Source organism: Puma concolor, chromosome E1, assembly GCF_028749965.1.
Source record: "Puma concolor isolate L17-30 chromosome E1, mPumCon1.1.hap2, whole genome shotgun sequence".
In the NCBI taxonomy this organism is placed as follows: domain Eukaryota; kingdom Metazoa; phylum Chordata; class Mammalia; order Carnivora; family Felidae; genus Puma; species Puma concolor.
Genome location: NC_141680.1, coordinates 15,279,343 through 15,293,486, shown reverse-complemented (window position 1 = coordinate 15,293,486; position 14,144 = coordinate 15,279,343). Strand labels below are relative to the sequence as shown.

At 48.5% G+C, this 14,144-nt stretch overlaps 1 protein-coding gene across 3 annotated transcripts in view; it reads right to left on the bottom strand.

The window, feature by feature from the left end:
- The window catches only part of SMG6 (SMG6 nonsense mediated mRNA decay factor), a 230,829-nt gene that overhangs the window by 120,846 nt on the left and 95,839 nt on the right, over window positions 1-14,144 (bottom strand). For all 3 annotated transcript variants that reach the window (XM_025916024.2, XM_086686330.1, XM_086686331.1), the window contains exons 11-12: window positions 6,968-7,084; window positions 5,202-5,370 (exon numbers count right to left, since the gene is read on the bottom strand). In XM_025916024.2, the coding sequence (XP_025771809.1) occupies window positions 5,202-5,370; window positions 6,968-7,084 (286 nt within the window). The remainder of the gene's footprint in view (window positions 1-5,201; window positions 5,371-6,967; window positions 7,085-14,144) is intronic.

Below are 14,144 nucleotides of genomic sequence, written 5' to 3'. Positions count from 1 at the left end.
CAAGGCATGGAAAGTAGCAAGTCCAGGAATTTCTGGAGGGTTTTTTTTTTTTTTTTTTTTTTTAACAGTACTCCAATCCAACAGTGTGATAAATGCATCGGAGCTACAATTAGGAAGATATATAGCATCAGAATGCGAAGGTCTGGGCAGCCTGGTGAAACGCGGGCTCTCCAGAGCCCCAGCTATGTTTCCCATTATGTAACCCTGGTCATGGGCAGACAGCCAGACTCCAAATGAAAAAGAGACTCTGGCTTGGCACTGGTTCTATTTTCCTATCCTCATTCGGGGTCAGCGCAGTGTCATACAGCTGCAGAGAAAGCTCTGGGGATTAAACCTGGGAAAGCCTCCAAGACCAGGACCTGGGTTCAAGTACCAGCTGAAAGCAATAAACCAACTGCCACAGCTGGGCTAGGTTTGGATGTTCTCAAAGTCCCCTGACTCTTTCACTTACTGAGAACTAGAGATCAAGATGAGGGAAGATTTGGCTTCGGCAGAGACTATGAAATGAGGTAGGCTGTCCCGCTGCCCTAGCTTGCCAAAGGTCTTGGGATGTGAGGGGTCACTATGCTTAGGCTCGTGAAAGCCTGCTGCTCTGCTCCTCTCCATCACCTGACAGTCATGGCTTACTTCACGCTCACTTGGTAAAGCGGGGAGCAGCTACCTCTCCCTGCTAACAAGAGGCCTAGTGCAGAAACCACGTTCCCCACTCCTCCCCCACACCCCACAAGTAGATGGTCCCTCCAAACACTGTGGTCTGTTCTAAACAGACCAAAGCACCCTACACTGTCTTTTACAGCAACCCAAGGCAAATTTCCACACTCGGCTACAATCCTCTGCACCAAAATCTCTTGGGATGTAAAGCCATCCTATCACAACTCCTAACAGGTACAAATGGGAAGTCAACCTACTTACATGCTGACTCCAACACACATACCTACTAATGCCACTGTGCGGGAAGGCACAAGTGGCCCTGAGATCCTGCCCTTATCACTCTGCAGTGTCATCACCAGCCGAGGTGTTCCATACGTGCTAGGTGGCTACTGCCTAGGGAAAGCAGATGTGACTGGAAAGAAGAGGAATATGGGCAAAAAAGGAGAGAACCAAGGAGACTTATGATGAGCTTTGGAATTCCCCAAAGAAAGCTTTGGAATGATTCTCTAACTGTACAAGGAAGGAAGGCAACGAAAAGAAAGGGAGGGAACAAAGGGAGCTAGATTAATTAAAGGTTCAAGTGGGTCAGGGAGATAATTTGGGAGTGAGGGTTTCTGGAGGAGAGGCAAACTGAAATGTAGGCTATCTGATCACCTTATGTTAGGATCAAGGATGGATCTGTCTTTGTAGAGAACAAATACAGGCAAAAACCAAGGAAAACATGCAAAGGAGAGATGTCAGGTAGAACCCATTTCCTTCCTAGTCTCTTGAGTGCATTTCTAAAACCTCCAAAATGAAGATCAGCACCTGGACCTTAAGAGTGCCACAGGGATTACTGTTCTGACATCTGCAGAACTATCTGGAGTGTGTTATTCCCTAGGGCCTTAAAAGAAAAGGCTCCAGAGTATGAAAGATCAGTGAGCATAAGAGAACCACCATACCTTGCCAATCTCTCCACCATGGTATTTACTCAGTGAGTGTTAGCCAGCTATAGGAGAAACTGGACAGGAGGGAAGTAAACTCTCATTCCACTTTTCCAGCACCTGACAGCTATGAGGTGGGACTACCCTCAGTAGTGGGCAGGCCAGGTTTGCGCTGTCCAACAGAGGCCCCAGCCCTCAAACCACCATGCCTTGTGGCCAGGCCCCAGGACAGCAAGAGCTCCTCCTTTATGCTTAAACTTGCATTCCAGAGACAACCAGCTGCTAATCCTGGTTGCAGAGACAGTGCAGAAGGGGACTCCATTCTCTACCACACTGGCTGCTCCAGCCTAGACTGGATTCATCAGTGGTGCCCACTGCTCCAGGAACTTGTTTACTAGGCAATCAGATTCAATATTTATTATTTGGTCAAATCTGCTCTCCCTGTGAAGAACGGTCTGAAAAGAAAAAGCAAATTTGTTCAAGTGTCCCAACCCCCTCTGCCTCTCTGTGGCCTTAGAGGTGAGGCCTAGCTGGGGACGGCTGTAGCTTGGACCACGTGCCCAGCTGCAGATTGAGCCCTTGCCCAAAGATGGGCAGCAGCTTGCATATGCCGGCAACGGGCCATTTGCTACAGCATCCAAAGAGAAAACAGACTCGGCACCTCAAGCAAATGAGGCCCAGCACTTCCTGCGTGAGCTTTCTATTTCCTCAGCCAAACAAAAGCCAAAGGGAGTGACAGAGGGAGGAGGGATAAAGGGAGACGGGTCACAGAAGAGCGTTAACAGGACTGATGGCTGGGATATGGATAAACAGGGGCTGGGTGGACCATATCTAAGGGACCTGTGGTTGTGAGGTGAGGTGACCCAGAGAAGGCCCAAGCTCCAGGGACAGATGGTCTGCCTCCCCACCCCCCGAGAGGAAGGGAGGAACACTCTGTGACCCCTGTGCATGCTCAGAAGCAGTGGCTTCAGATACTTGGAGAGCTGAGCCCTTCCTTGTCAGTTTCTTTCCAAAACTGCAAATTGCCTAGTCGGCATTATAGATTAACAGCCTGAAAAGTCTGAGGCTGTACATGTTAACTCTTTAGGGAACACTGCTGGGAAACAGCTACCCCTGGTCAGCAGATCAGTCCATTCCTTTGCGTGGCCCCAGCTGCCCCACTCAGGTCTCAACCCTGGCTCAGAAGGCGTCAGCCTGGGATACATGTTGGGAACCTAGGAAGGTTCACAGGAGAATGCAGAGAACTGTCTGATGTTGTGAGCATCACTCACACAGTTACAGAGCCAGAGCTGGAAGGGAACTGGGGAGAGAGGGCCTGACAGTCCAGGGGTGCTTCCTGATGTGAGGAACAGGGAAGAAATTTGAGGAAGAAAAGGGGGGAAAGAGGCAGACAGTCCACACAGAAAGGTCAATAACTACTGGCCAGAAACCTCTGCTGCAGCCTTCCCTCTGTGGATCACCCATGAGTCTAGAGGGACTCATGTGGGCAGCACCCAGCCCAGAGAAGTGCCCCTCTCCATTCCCAGAAGTGCCATCGGCAGCAGCCTAGGTCTCCATACTCTACCCTCCAGTGTGTGACCTTCCCAGAGAAGAGCAGTGGAGAAGAATGGTGGTGTGTTGGCTAAGGACGCTCGCACCCAAACACACACCCTCCCCCAGCGCAGCACCCAGAGCTCTGAGTATGCCGCACCTGCCAGAGACCACAAGACAGCACGGGGCAGGAGGGCGAGAGAAAGAGAGAGGAAAAGAGAAACAGAGAGGCAGAGGCAGAGACAGGAAGAGAGAGAGAGATGGACAATCAACAGAGCTGACCAGAAACAGGCATCAATATGCACACGCGTTAAAAAACTACTGTGCAAACGTGAGCACACGCAGTGACGCTAACACAAGAAAAGAACGGGACGCATGGGAACATAGATATACACCAAGAGCCGGCAAACTTTCTGTAAACAGCTAGAGTAAACATTTTAGGCTTTGCAGACTATAACGCCTCTGCTGTGACTCCTCAGCTCAACTGCTGCAGTGTGAAAGCACCCATAGACAAAGTGTAAACAAACAAGCATGGCTGTGTTCCAGTACAACTTCATGGACACGGAGATTTGACTTTTCTAACAATTTTCACAAGTCATGAAATAGTAGTCTTTTGATTTTTTTTTCAGCCATTTAAAAGTGTAAACCGTTCTTAGCTCATGGGCCATAGTTTGCTGACCCCTGATACAGACACACACAAACCCCAGAGGCAGATAAACAGAGGCAAGCAGGCAGGAACAAGCCAAGACAAGCAGAGACGGGCAGGCAATAGGTGAAGCGGGTAGGGAGACACAGGCGAGGCAGGCAGAGGCAGGTAGATACAGGCAGACCCTCATACACAGAGATTTGCTTTCCGACAGACAGATGCAGACCTACGCGCAGAGGCACAGTCACGGACAAGCAGAGACGCAGACACACGCAGTCTTGAACACAGATATTCAGGAACACATACAGACACTCCCACAGGACACAGTCACACACACAGACACATGGACAGGACTACAGCACACATGCACTGACACGGACCTACAATCAGAGAGAGACACAGAGAGACATGGAGATGGACAGAGACACACACTGAAAGAGCCCCTTCGTGGAGGCGCACGAGCCCTGCAAAGAGACCACCCCCCCATCCCCAAGAACAGAGAGACACAGACACAGATACGGACACAACGCAGAGAAACATATGGACACGTATACATGGACAGACATGGACGGGTACACCAAAGACCCTTAGACAGACCCCTAGACAGACAAAGGCCCTCACACTCAGACACACACAGACAACCAGAGCCAAAGAGGCACATACAGAGATAGAACCCACACACAGATACGGACGTAAGAAACAGCCATGCATGGCTACATAACTATGTAAATATAATATAGCACTGAATTGTATACTTAAAAATGGTTAAGATGAAAAATTTTGTTACATATGCTTTACCACAGCTTTTAAAAAGAAGGAAAAAAGTCACACAGACACATCCACTCCCCAGACCGACACACCTCACAGCGACAAATGCTCTGACAGACAGCACACTGACACCCAGAAACAAGGAGATGGGAAGTGACGTAAACAAAAGAGAGAGGTGTGTGCAGTCACCCTCCTCATACATCACAACGTGTGAGAGGAAGGCCCGAGCAGCAGCATGCGTAAGACAGCAAAAGCAGCAGCAGGACGAGAGCACGACGGATGCGTGGAGACAAACTAGAAGAGAGAGGAAGAGATAAGGCCTCTCCTCACGCCACCGACACACGGCCAGACTCGAGAGGCCGCTACAGAGACGGTGGGCATGAACAACATGAAGTGAGAGCGAGAGAGCAAGGGCAAAGACAGAGAACAAAACAGCAACTTCGGAGTGAGAGAGGAGGGCAGACTGAGGAGGAGGAACGGGCCCGAGAACAAGGGAAAACAGCCTAAAACATCAGGGGACAAGGAAGGTGTTCAAGGAAGGGGAAAAGTAAAGTTCAGATGAGGAGGGACGAGACGAACAAACAGGTGGCGGGTGGGAGGACACACGGAGGACCAGGAGGGGAGCCGTGGGAGCACAGGCGGGCCGAGGTCAGCAGTGCCGAGAAACGAGCGGGCCGACTCACTGTGAGGGCAGGTCCAGGGACGTGGGCGGAGGGTTCCAGGTGTCTGGGTAGCCGAGCATCCAGTCTGACCAGACTTTCACACTGGGGAGCAGTTCCTTCAGGTCCGGGACGAAGGAAGACACCTTGATGTCATCTTGGTCATCCTCGTCCTCAGGAGAGGACAACTGAGCTGCAGAGGCAAAGGGTGAGAACTGGGCCTAGGTCTGCTGTGGCCCACGAGTGAGGCCTGGGGCGCTGGGACGGCAGCAAGCTCTTAGGGAAGGGAGACCAAGTCCACAGGAAAGCTGGGCCCAGAAGCGGAGGACAAGTGCCAGCACCTAAGAGGATTCTGAAAAGCAGGACAAAGAGAGAACCAGTGCACTGGGTCTGCCCCTGCAGACAGCTGTTTCTGCTCCACCTGTGGCCTGGCTGAAGTCGCCACTCTGGCCTCTAGCCCCCCCCTTTTAGCTTTCCTTCAGCACAGCTCTGACATGGCACCAGGGATCCTGCCAAAACGGCATAACCTGAACTTGACCATGAGGAAATATCAGACAAACCGAACTGTGGGACATTCGACAAAGTGGCCTGCACACTTCAAAAATGTCAAGGTCATGAAAAACAAAGGAAGACTGAGAAAGCATTAAAGAAACCATTCAATTCCAGATTGAAGGAAACTAAAACGGACACGACATCTAAATTGCAATGTGTGATCCTGGAGTGGGTCCTATACCAGAAAATGACTTTTTTTTTTTTTTTTTTAGGACACTGATACAAACTCAATACGGTCTGTAGATTCAACAACAGTAGTATATCATTGTTGGCTTCCTGATTTTGATAACTGCACTGTCATGTAAGGGAATGTCCTTGTTATTTGGAAATATTTAGTCAAGTATTTGGGGGTAAAGGGCTAACATGTCTACAACTTACAATCAAATGGTTCAGGACAAAAATAATAATAAGCATAAATATTTGCATGTGTATAGAAAGAGAGAGAACTTAAAAGGCAACTATGGTAAAATGTAAACAAATGGGGAATCTGTGTGAAGCGTATGTAAGAATTCTTTGTATTATCCTTGCAACTTTTCTATATATTTGAGATTGTTTCAAAATAAAAAGATACCCCAACCCTCCCTCCAAAAAAAAAGCAGCTCCAGGGTCTGGAGGCACCCACAAAGTTGAAGTGGCAGAGGGACAACAGCATGGCCTCAATACACACCAATACTGATCCAGGAGCTGAGAGAAAGGGGCAACCTTCAGCCCTACCTTATACGGCTCAGCAATCAGGCTTAGATTTCTAAGGGCAGCCTTAATGGATATGGGGACACTGCTCAATGCAAGGGCTAAAAATAGCCCCTGCTCTGGTTCAGTGAGTCTCACAAGGTGGCTGGTCCACAGTGGTTATAGCAATCACCAGTACCAGACAAAGAGGGACATAGAGATAGAGGGGGGAAACTAAAACATCAATTATGAACAAAAAAGGAAACGCTCTTTGCTGGTTTTCTAAAGCTGCAGGAACCCGCAGCAGCTTTTAGGTACAGTGAAAATCTTAACTACTAGAGAAAGGGGGGAGGGGATAGTTCCCCCAAGGACAGAGGGCCACAGAGGTACACAGAATGCAAAAGGAGGCAGGACTAGTTAGGTGGGCAGAAGGAAGGGGATTGCTGGGAGGAGGAAGAATGTCAAGTAGAGGGAGGAGACGCTGGAAGGCAGCGTAGCATCCTGAACTTGTCTGGACAGGGCCCAGGCAGGGGAAAGGCCATCAGTCAGGGGGCCCCTCATCTCCTTACCTTTGGCAGACTCCTTAAGTAAGCAGGTGCAGCGCCGCACCAGGAGAGAAAACATGGCCAGGCCCAGCGCTGCCGCTTGCTCCTGGATCACAGAGCGACACTCCTCTGAGAAGCAGTCTGAGGAGAGGCAAATGACACTCCATCAGTGCCCTGGGGGCCAAGGGCTACTCTTCCCTACCTCACTAGGTGCACATACTCGGTCACGTCACTCGGCTCCCTTTCCTCATCTGAGACTAGGGCCAGCAATATTTCCTCCCTCGAAGGATAGCTATAAGGTTAAATAAAATCATTACTGCGATGGCTGGTGTATGGGTAAGCGCTTGATAACCTTATTATAGGGACCCCCTGTGCAAATTCTGCATCACTTCCCCAAGACCAGGGGCCCCAGGGTGGACAGTCTGAGCCAGAGCTGCACGTCACTGTACTTAGTAGCCTACTAATAATGTGAAGCTATAGTAACAAGAAGTCATATTTAATGAACTCAGTCTCTCTAATGTATAGATAGCAGGAGTACAAACATCAATTAAGAGAAGAAAAATACAAATTTAAATTATCTTCTTGAATCACCAACTTTGGTTCCATCCTTACCTCCTGTTAATCCTCCACTTACAAATAACCTATTTTCACTGAATGAGTTCATTTTACATAGGAAAATGGGCATATAATAAGCACTCAGCCAGAAGTACTTTCTTTTTTCTTTCACAAATTCTTTCCCCTAGGGCTAAACAATAAATCTGGCTCCCAATACCAGCACCTTCTGCCCCTCACTTTCTCAGCCTGGTTAACTTCCTTCTAGCTGCAGGTCTCAGTGAAAGGAGCCACCTTCATGGTGGCTAGAGCCATTCTTTGGCAGAGGCGACAGACACACTCTCAAACCGTTGTCTGTACCTCTTGCTTGTCAGTGGACTGCCCTGATAGCCACTTCACCCAGACCTGAAAGGAATCGGAGACAAACAGAAGGCAAAAGTCCAACCTGCAGCCTCAGAGGAGGAGACACCGAATACACACACGAGATGAAATCGGGTGCCCGGTCACTTGCTCTGGCAGCAACTAATCTGTTAATTCCCTCTGTAATACATGAGAACTCTCTGAATCTCCAAGTGTTAAAAGGATAATTAGCCACATGTTTGATCTCTGTGCCTGCCTGCATTTTAACCTCAGTAGCCAGAGGAAAGCCCTCTTGACTTTCTCCTCATTGACACTAGTCTTGTCAATGGGGCCTAATTGAAGTCTTTACTCCAGGAGATGCTACACAACCACAGTTATTCCAAAACCGCCCTAGCCACAGGAGCAAACATGATTGGAGTATACAAAGCCAGCCCCAAACCACTTTAGAGAACCCTGGGAGTGAGAAGGAACAGGCTGCTGCTCAGAAGATCCCAACATATGAATAGCATCAGTGTAGCAAAGTATTCATCTATTGTGGCTTTCCTGCCATCCCTCCAGATGCCCACTGGTCCCAAATGTCACCCTCTAACTTTCCAACCCAACTGCGGCAGGCAGTAAGGAAGTGGTAAGAGTCCATGCGATTAGAATAGGTCACCACTCTGATTCTTCTTCTGGTAAGACCCCAAACCTCTGCTAGAGAGACCAAGATGCAAGCATCCAACAACCAAGGGGAGAGAGTGTAGAAATCAGGGAAGGGGAAGATGTGCAAGCCATCCTAAAAAAACCTTGCCAACTTCTCCCCTCCACCCCTAACCAGGGGCAGCAGCACTGTCTGTACCGCCCCAGCTGAGCCTAAGGGCTTGCCAGGCACTGCCAGCAGCCTGCCTCTAATTAGCAACGAGGCCAGCCCAGACTGGGGCAGTAAGTACAGAACAGAGGAAGCTAGAACAGGAGAAGGGGAGGCCACATCTTGGTAGCTGACATTAGTGTCCCCTTATCAACTGGGCATCTTAGGCAGAAGTTACCTGCACACAGAAGGTCCTTAAAAGGCATGAAAGGGGGTGTCTTAGCTCAAAGAGACTGGCATCTTGAGAAGCCCAAGACTACAATAAGATACTCTCATTAGCCCGGATAAGGTTAAGATGGGCAAAGGGAGATTACTTTCACCAAGCCCATTTCTATTTTTAGGACAAATGGCAATCTCAGGCTAGGCTATTTCTCGAGCGAAAGTTTGGACTAGGGCTCAAAGGGGGAGAACGAACTGCTTAAAAACAATGACATTTGTGGCCTCTGGGGAGTCCAGGTTGGCTCCCTTTTTAAGCCTCCTGCAATAAGGTCTGGAGACCATGCAGGGTAGCAACAACGGGAGCGTCTTTGCTGTGAGTGCAGAAGGGCTCAACTACCTCTCAGAGCAGCAGCTGAAAAGGTAGCTTCATGAATGCTCTGTTCTTAGCCATGGTTATGGCACCTTAAACCTTTACCTCTTCCCGCCTCTCCATAAAGGGCCTGTCAGTACTTCCTGCAGTGGTCTGGGAGTTACAAACCAGGAAGCTGTTCTGCTCTGATCAGGCAGGTGATGATATCACAGCTCTATGGGGGTCAGAATGCCTAGGTCTCAGTCAGTCTTCTGGCCACGTCACAGAGAGCACTTTTTGGAAGGCCTGTCCTCCTCCACGGCTCTATGGTACCACAAGCACACACTGAGCATCTATGGTGAGCTTTACCCTGTGCTGTGTATTGTGGAGAACACAGCCACAAATAAAACACAGTCCCTGCAACCTTAGGAACTTTCAGTTGGGTGGGGAAAAAAAAAAACTGCTATTTACCTAAGTAACCATGGCAATGCAGACCCAGTGCCTCCAGTGAGAAATACATTGAGTGTTATGGCATCTTCGGAGATACTCTTTGCTTTACTTAGGCTTTTGCAGGCTAGAAGCCCTAAGATGCCACTCCTTGAGAAGTACTGATTCTCATACAACTGAGTAGGGAAAACAGTAGCCAGATTCCCAGAGCCCACCAATCTGGGGCTAGAGCTAGGGAACTGGCCCGAGGCTTGACAGATACCCACACATATCCCCAGAGTTGGGCTGGGCCAGACCGACAAATGATGTGGGGTGGGGAAGGAAAGAGCATTGTTTGCCTTGGTATTTGCCTGGGTTCCTCTGGCTCGGTGTCAGGTAGCAGGAGGCTGACATGAGCTGAGGAACTCATTAACACTGTGAAACAGCCTTTCCCCTTCTTTCCAAAAGCAGGCTTGCTCAAGGGTTTAGGGGGATGGTTTTGGCTACGCAAGTCAGACAGAAATGTTTCTTACCAAGAAAGTCACCTGAGGTCTGAACTTGATTCTGCCCCTTCTTCCCACATGCTCTTGGACGGGCAGGTGACCACAGCTCCCACTATTCCTGTGCCCAAATACCTGCTCAGGCAGAAATAGTCTTCTCACTCCTGTGTAACAGGGAGACTTTCTCATTTTTCTCAGAACATATTCATGGAAAACATAAACCAACTGTCGTCAAAGTTGTATGAAATCAGGAAATGGAGCGGCCGGGAGAAGGCTGCCATGTGGCCGGATGTTATGTATTTCTAATTAGTGCTATACATCTTTCAACAGCAAGTGTCCTTCTGCTGGGAAACACAACACACTGCCCTTGTTATTGTAACTGTCAGAGAAGTGCTTAAACAGATAATCTCCAGGAAAAGTGATAAACACGTCCCCTCTCCCACCAGTGTGTGCGCGACGGTGCTGCCAAAGCAAAGCTGTGCTTGACGGCTCCAGGATGGCAAAGCATCCTCCTGCAGGAAATGGGAATGAGGCAGGAGGAGGGGGAGAGGGGAGGGGAGTGGGGGAGAGGCAGGCCCACCTGCCGGGACCCTCCACGCCCAGCCAAGGGACAGTGGTTCAGAACCATCACTTCTGATCAACTCCTAGGTCAGGGAGAGATCTGGAGGAAACTAGTACCGGGAGGGATGAGGTTTGGCTGGTCACAGAAAAATCTGGCAGCACTGAGACCAGCAGAGTTTCCCTGATGCGCACAGCCAGCTTCCTGGCAAGACGATGAGAAGAGCGCTGACGGGGAGGCACAGGACGGATGACACAGAGCTCTGGTACCCTGAGAGCAACGGACGGATTCGGCAGGCACTGGGGTCCACTAGCCGTTTCGGGAGGGAGAACCAACTATTTGCTCGGCTGCTTCACTAATAGCTGGAGAAAAATGCAGGCAAGACCACTTATTCACAGACTCCCTCCCCACCGGCTCCTCCCAAAGACAGGAAATGAATGGTCAGTCACCTCCAAACTAACACCACCTGGAGGCGATTTGCTGGCTCTTATCTTTCAGACATAAGGCTGCTTTTCTCATGAGTCAGTCACCAGTCAGACACAGGGCTGGCACAGTTCCTGAGCAGCCCACCAAAACCTCCTAGTGTACAGGAAGTGGGCAGTGAGAGCATCTTGCGACTGTTGCTGTTTGGGCTACAGAGTTCCCTGTGGCAGTTGCTGACTGGAGGGGTGGGGTTGGAGGGGTGTGTGTGGAAGAGGCAGCCATTGTAGAGAAACCAGATAAAATCTCAGAGCAAAAGCAGAGATGTCCATGCCATCAGGGCATCACTTTATTCCCTGAGAAATAAAATAAATGAATCAGAAAAGTCAGGCACTAATACACCCAAGCAAATTATTCAAGCATAATGGCAGAACAGTTAGGCTGACTGAAGGCCGGTCATGAATGACATATCCCCAAACAGGGTAGAGCTGCGAAAAGACAGAGGAACGTGGAAGCCAGTGTTTCCTCCCTAAGAGCCCCTCCTGTCATACCCGCTACTTTTTTGGGATTTTCTAGGATTGTAAAACTCTGTAAAACTTCTTTTAGTGGGTACTTATGAGGGCAAAGGAAATCCAAACCTCTTAACAAAGTGACCTCTCCCACTGGTTCCAAAGTTATTTATTCATCCCAACGGTGGAAGATACAAAGGAAAATGGGATCCATCCGTAAGAAGATGATAATCTAACGAGGAAGACAGGAAGGATACACAGACCCAAATAACTATAATTCAAGGAAGATGGAAGTAAGATGCTTTCTTTGACCAGAGGGAGAGAAAATCACTTCCAGCTAGAATATATCAGAAAAGGTTTCATGGAAGAGAGCACTTATGAGCAAGGCTGCAAAAAATGAACAAAGATGGAATTGGGGGATGAAGGAGAGATGGGAGTGTTGTTAAGGAGGCGTGCAGATAGGGGTACATCAGGCAGACTCCCACAAGACAAGCAAAGCAATGCACTAGGGTGCCACACTTTGTGACAGGGACCACAAAGCAGAGGGTCTGAGATGCCACAGCAAGGAACACAGACCTGATTTGGCAGGCAGTGAGAAGAGCACTCACTCAAGGTTTCTTTCATTCTTTTTAATTTTTTTTTAACGTTTATTTATTATTAAGGGACAGAGAGACACAGAGTGTGAGCATGGGAGGGGCAGAGAGAGAGAGACACACAGAATCTGAAGCAGGCTCCAGGCTCTGAGCTGTCAGCACAGAGCCCGACGCAGGGCTCGAACTCACAAACTGAGAGATCATGACCTGAGCCGAAGTCGGTCGCTTAACCAACTGAGCCACCCAGGCACCCCTAGCACTCACTCATGGTTTCTGAATGAAGCACGGGTGAGTGTTTCATGAAGGATAATCTAGTTAAAACATTTAGGACAGATTCGGGTAGCTGGAAAAATAGAACAGGAAGGGAGACTGGCTGGGAAGCCAACAGGGCATGAACTTGTTTGAACTGAGAGAAATTCTATGTAGTGCACTTCGTAAACTTTTTAATGCCAAGTAAACGTAACATCTTTCTTATAGGAGCTAGAAGAGGGAATGGACAGGAGTGCACGGATATGAGAAATGCTGCAGAGAGAAAATCAAAAGAAGGTGGAGATGATGTGTGGGAGGGAAGGGATTCACTGAACAGGCCAAGGACTCTCTCTCACTAATAATCTCGGCAGATTCCAGAGGATCCTGGGGCCTCGAAAAGGGTAACACCTACCAAAGGAGACCCAGGAAAGGGGCAGCAGTTCGGGATTGCAGAACACCTGGAGGGACTGAGGTCTGCATCAAGGAGTCCCCAAGCTCCTGCCCACTTGGCTCTCAGCCAGTTCTGTCTTTCCAGAACAAAGACACTTCAGGGGGTCAGAAATACTTGAGGAAGACCTTGCAAAAGGAGGCCTGGGAAGTCTGAACTGGCTCTCCCTGTGGAAGCCATTAGATATTCAGCACTTCATTTGTTTCCAATTCTTGTATGAGTGCAGCTCCAGGCTGTGGGGTGAGAGGCTCCTCTCTGACGTAATCAGGAAGCAGCTGCAAAATTAAGGAATCCCTCATGACATCATAAAAAGGGTCGATGGTTTACTGGGGAAAGTATAAAAATTAATTACATATTCCCACATGAATCCCTTCCCCTAAATCTGTACACACCCCCTCCCACCCCCACACTCTCTCATCAACAACATCCCAAAGCTACCTCACTGAACAGGGTACAAAAGAGCAAACAAAACCCAGGAAGACAAAGTTTTCTGATGCACCCACTGTCTGCCCCATACATTTTGAACTCACAAGTGATACCCTGTCCTGGAATTTTTATACACACAGCATGCTTCCTCAACAAAATTATAAGCCCCTTGAGGACAAGAGTTATGTCAAGACTTCACATCCTTGAAAATTAGCACCATGAAGGGTTTAAGACTGTTCACAACAGTAGGTACACTTTGCCTCTCATTTGTGAATCCTAACCATAAACTACACGATTCCACTGTAGCCTGAACAAAGTTATATTGAGACCGGTGTTTGGCGTGCGCGCAGACACACACAAACACACACACACACACACACACACACACACACACACACACAATCTCAAAGCTTTACAAAAGATTTGCACAGGAGGTATTATTTTCCCTCTGACAATTGAAGAAACAGAGTCAGAGAAGTTAAATGACTTGCCCAAAGTCACAAAAAGCCAGTAGTGTCAGAAGTGGGACTTAAATTGGAGTCTGTCTGCTTTTGTACTCACACTATTTCCATACCTGGTTTTCACAATGCCTGTGATTCAAGCCACAAATTTCAACTCTTCCTCTCCCCTTTCTATGAATGTGAAAACCTCAGAGTACTCCATAAGTTCTGCACAAAAAGCTCTGAGATAACAACTATGTGGAATAAAATAAAATACACTATCCCACTTATAATAACACCAAAGGACACAAAATACTTAAATATAAAATATTAGATATTTTAAATATTAAATTTAACAAAATAT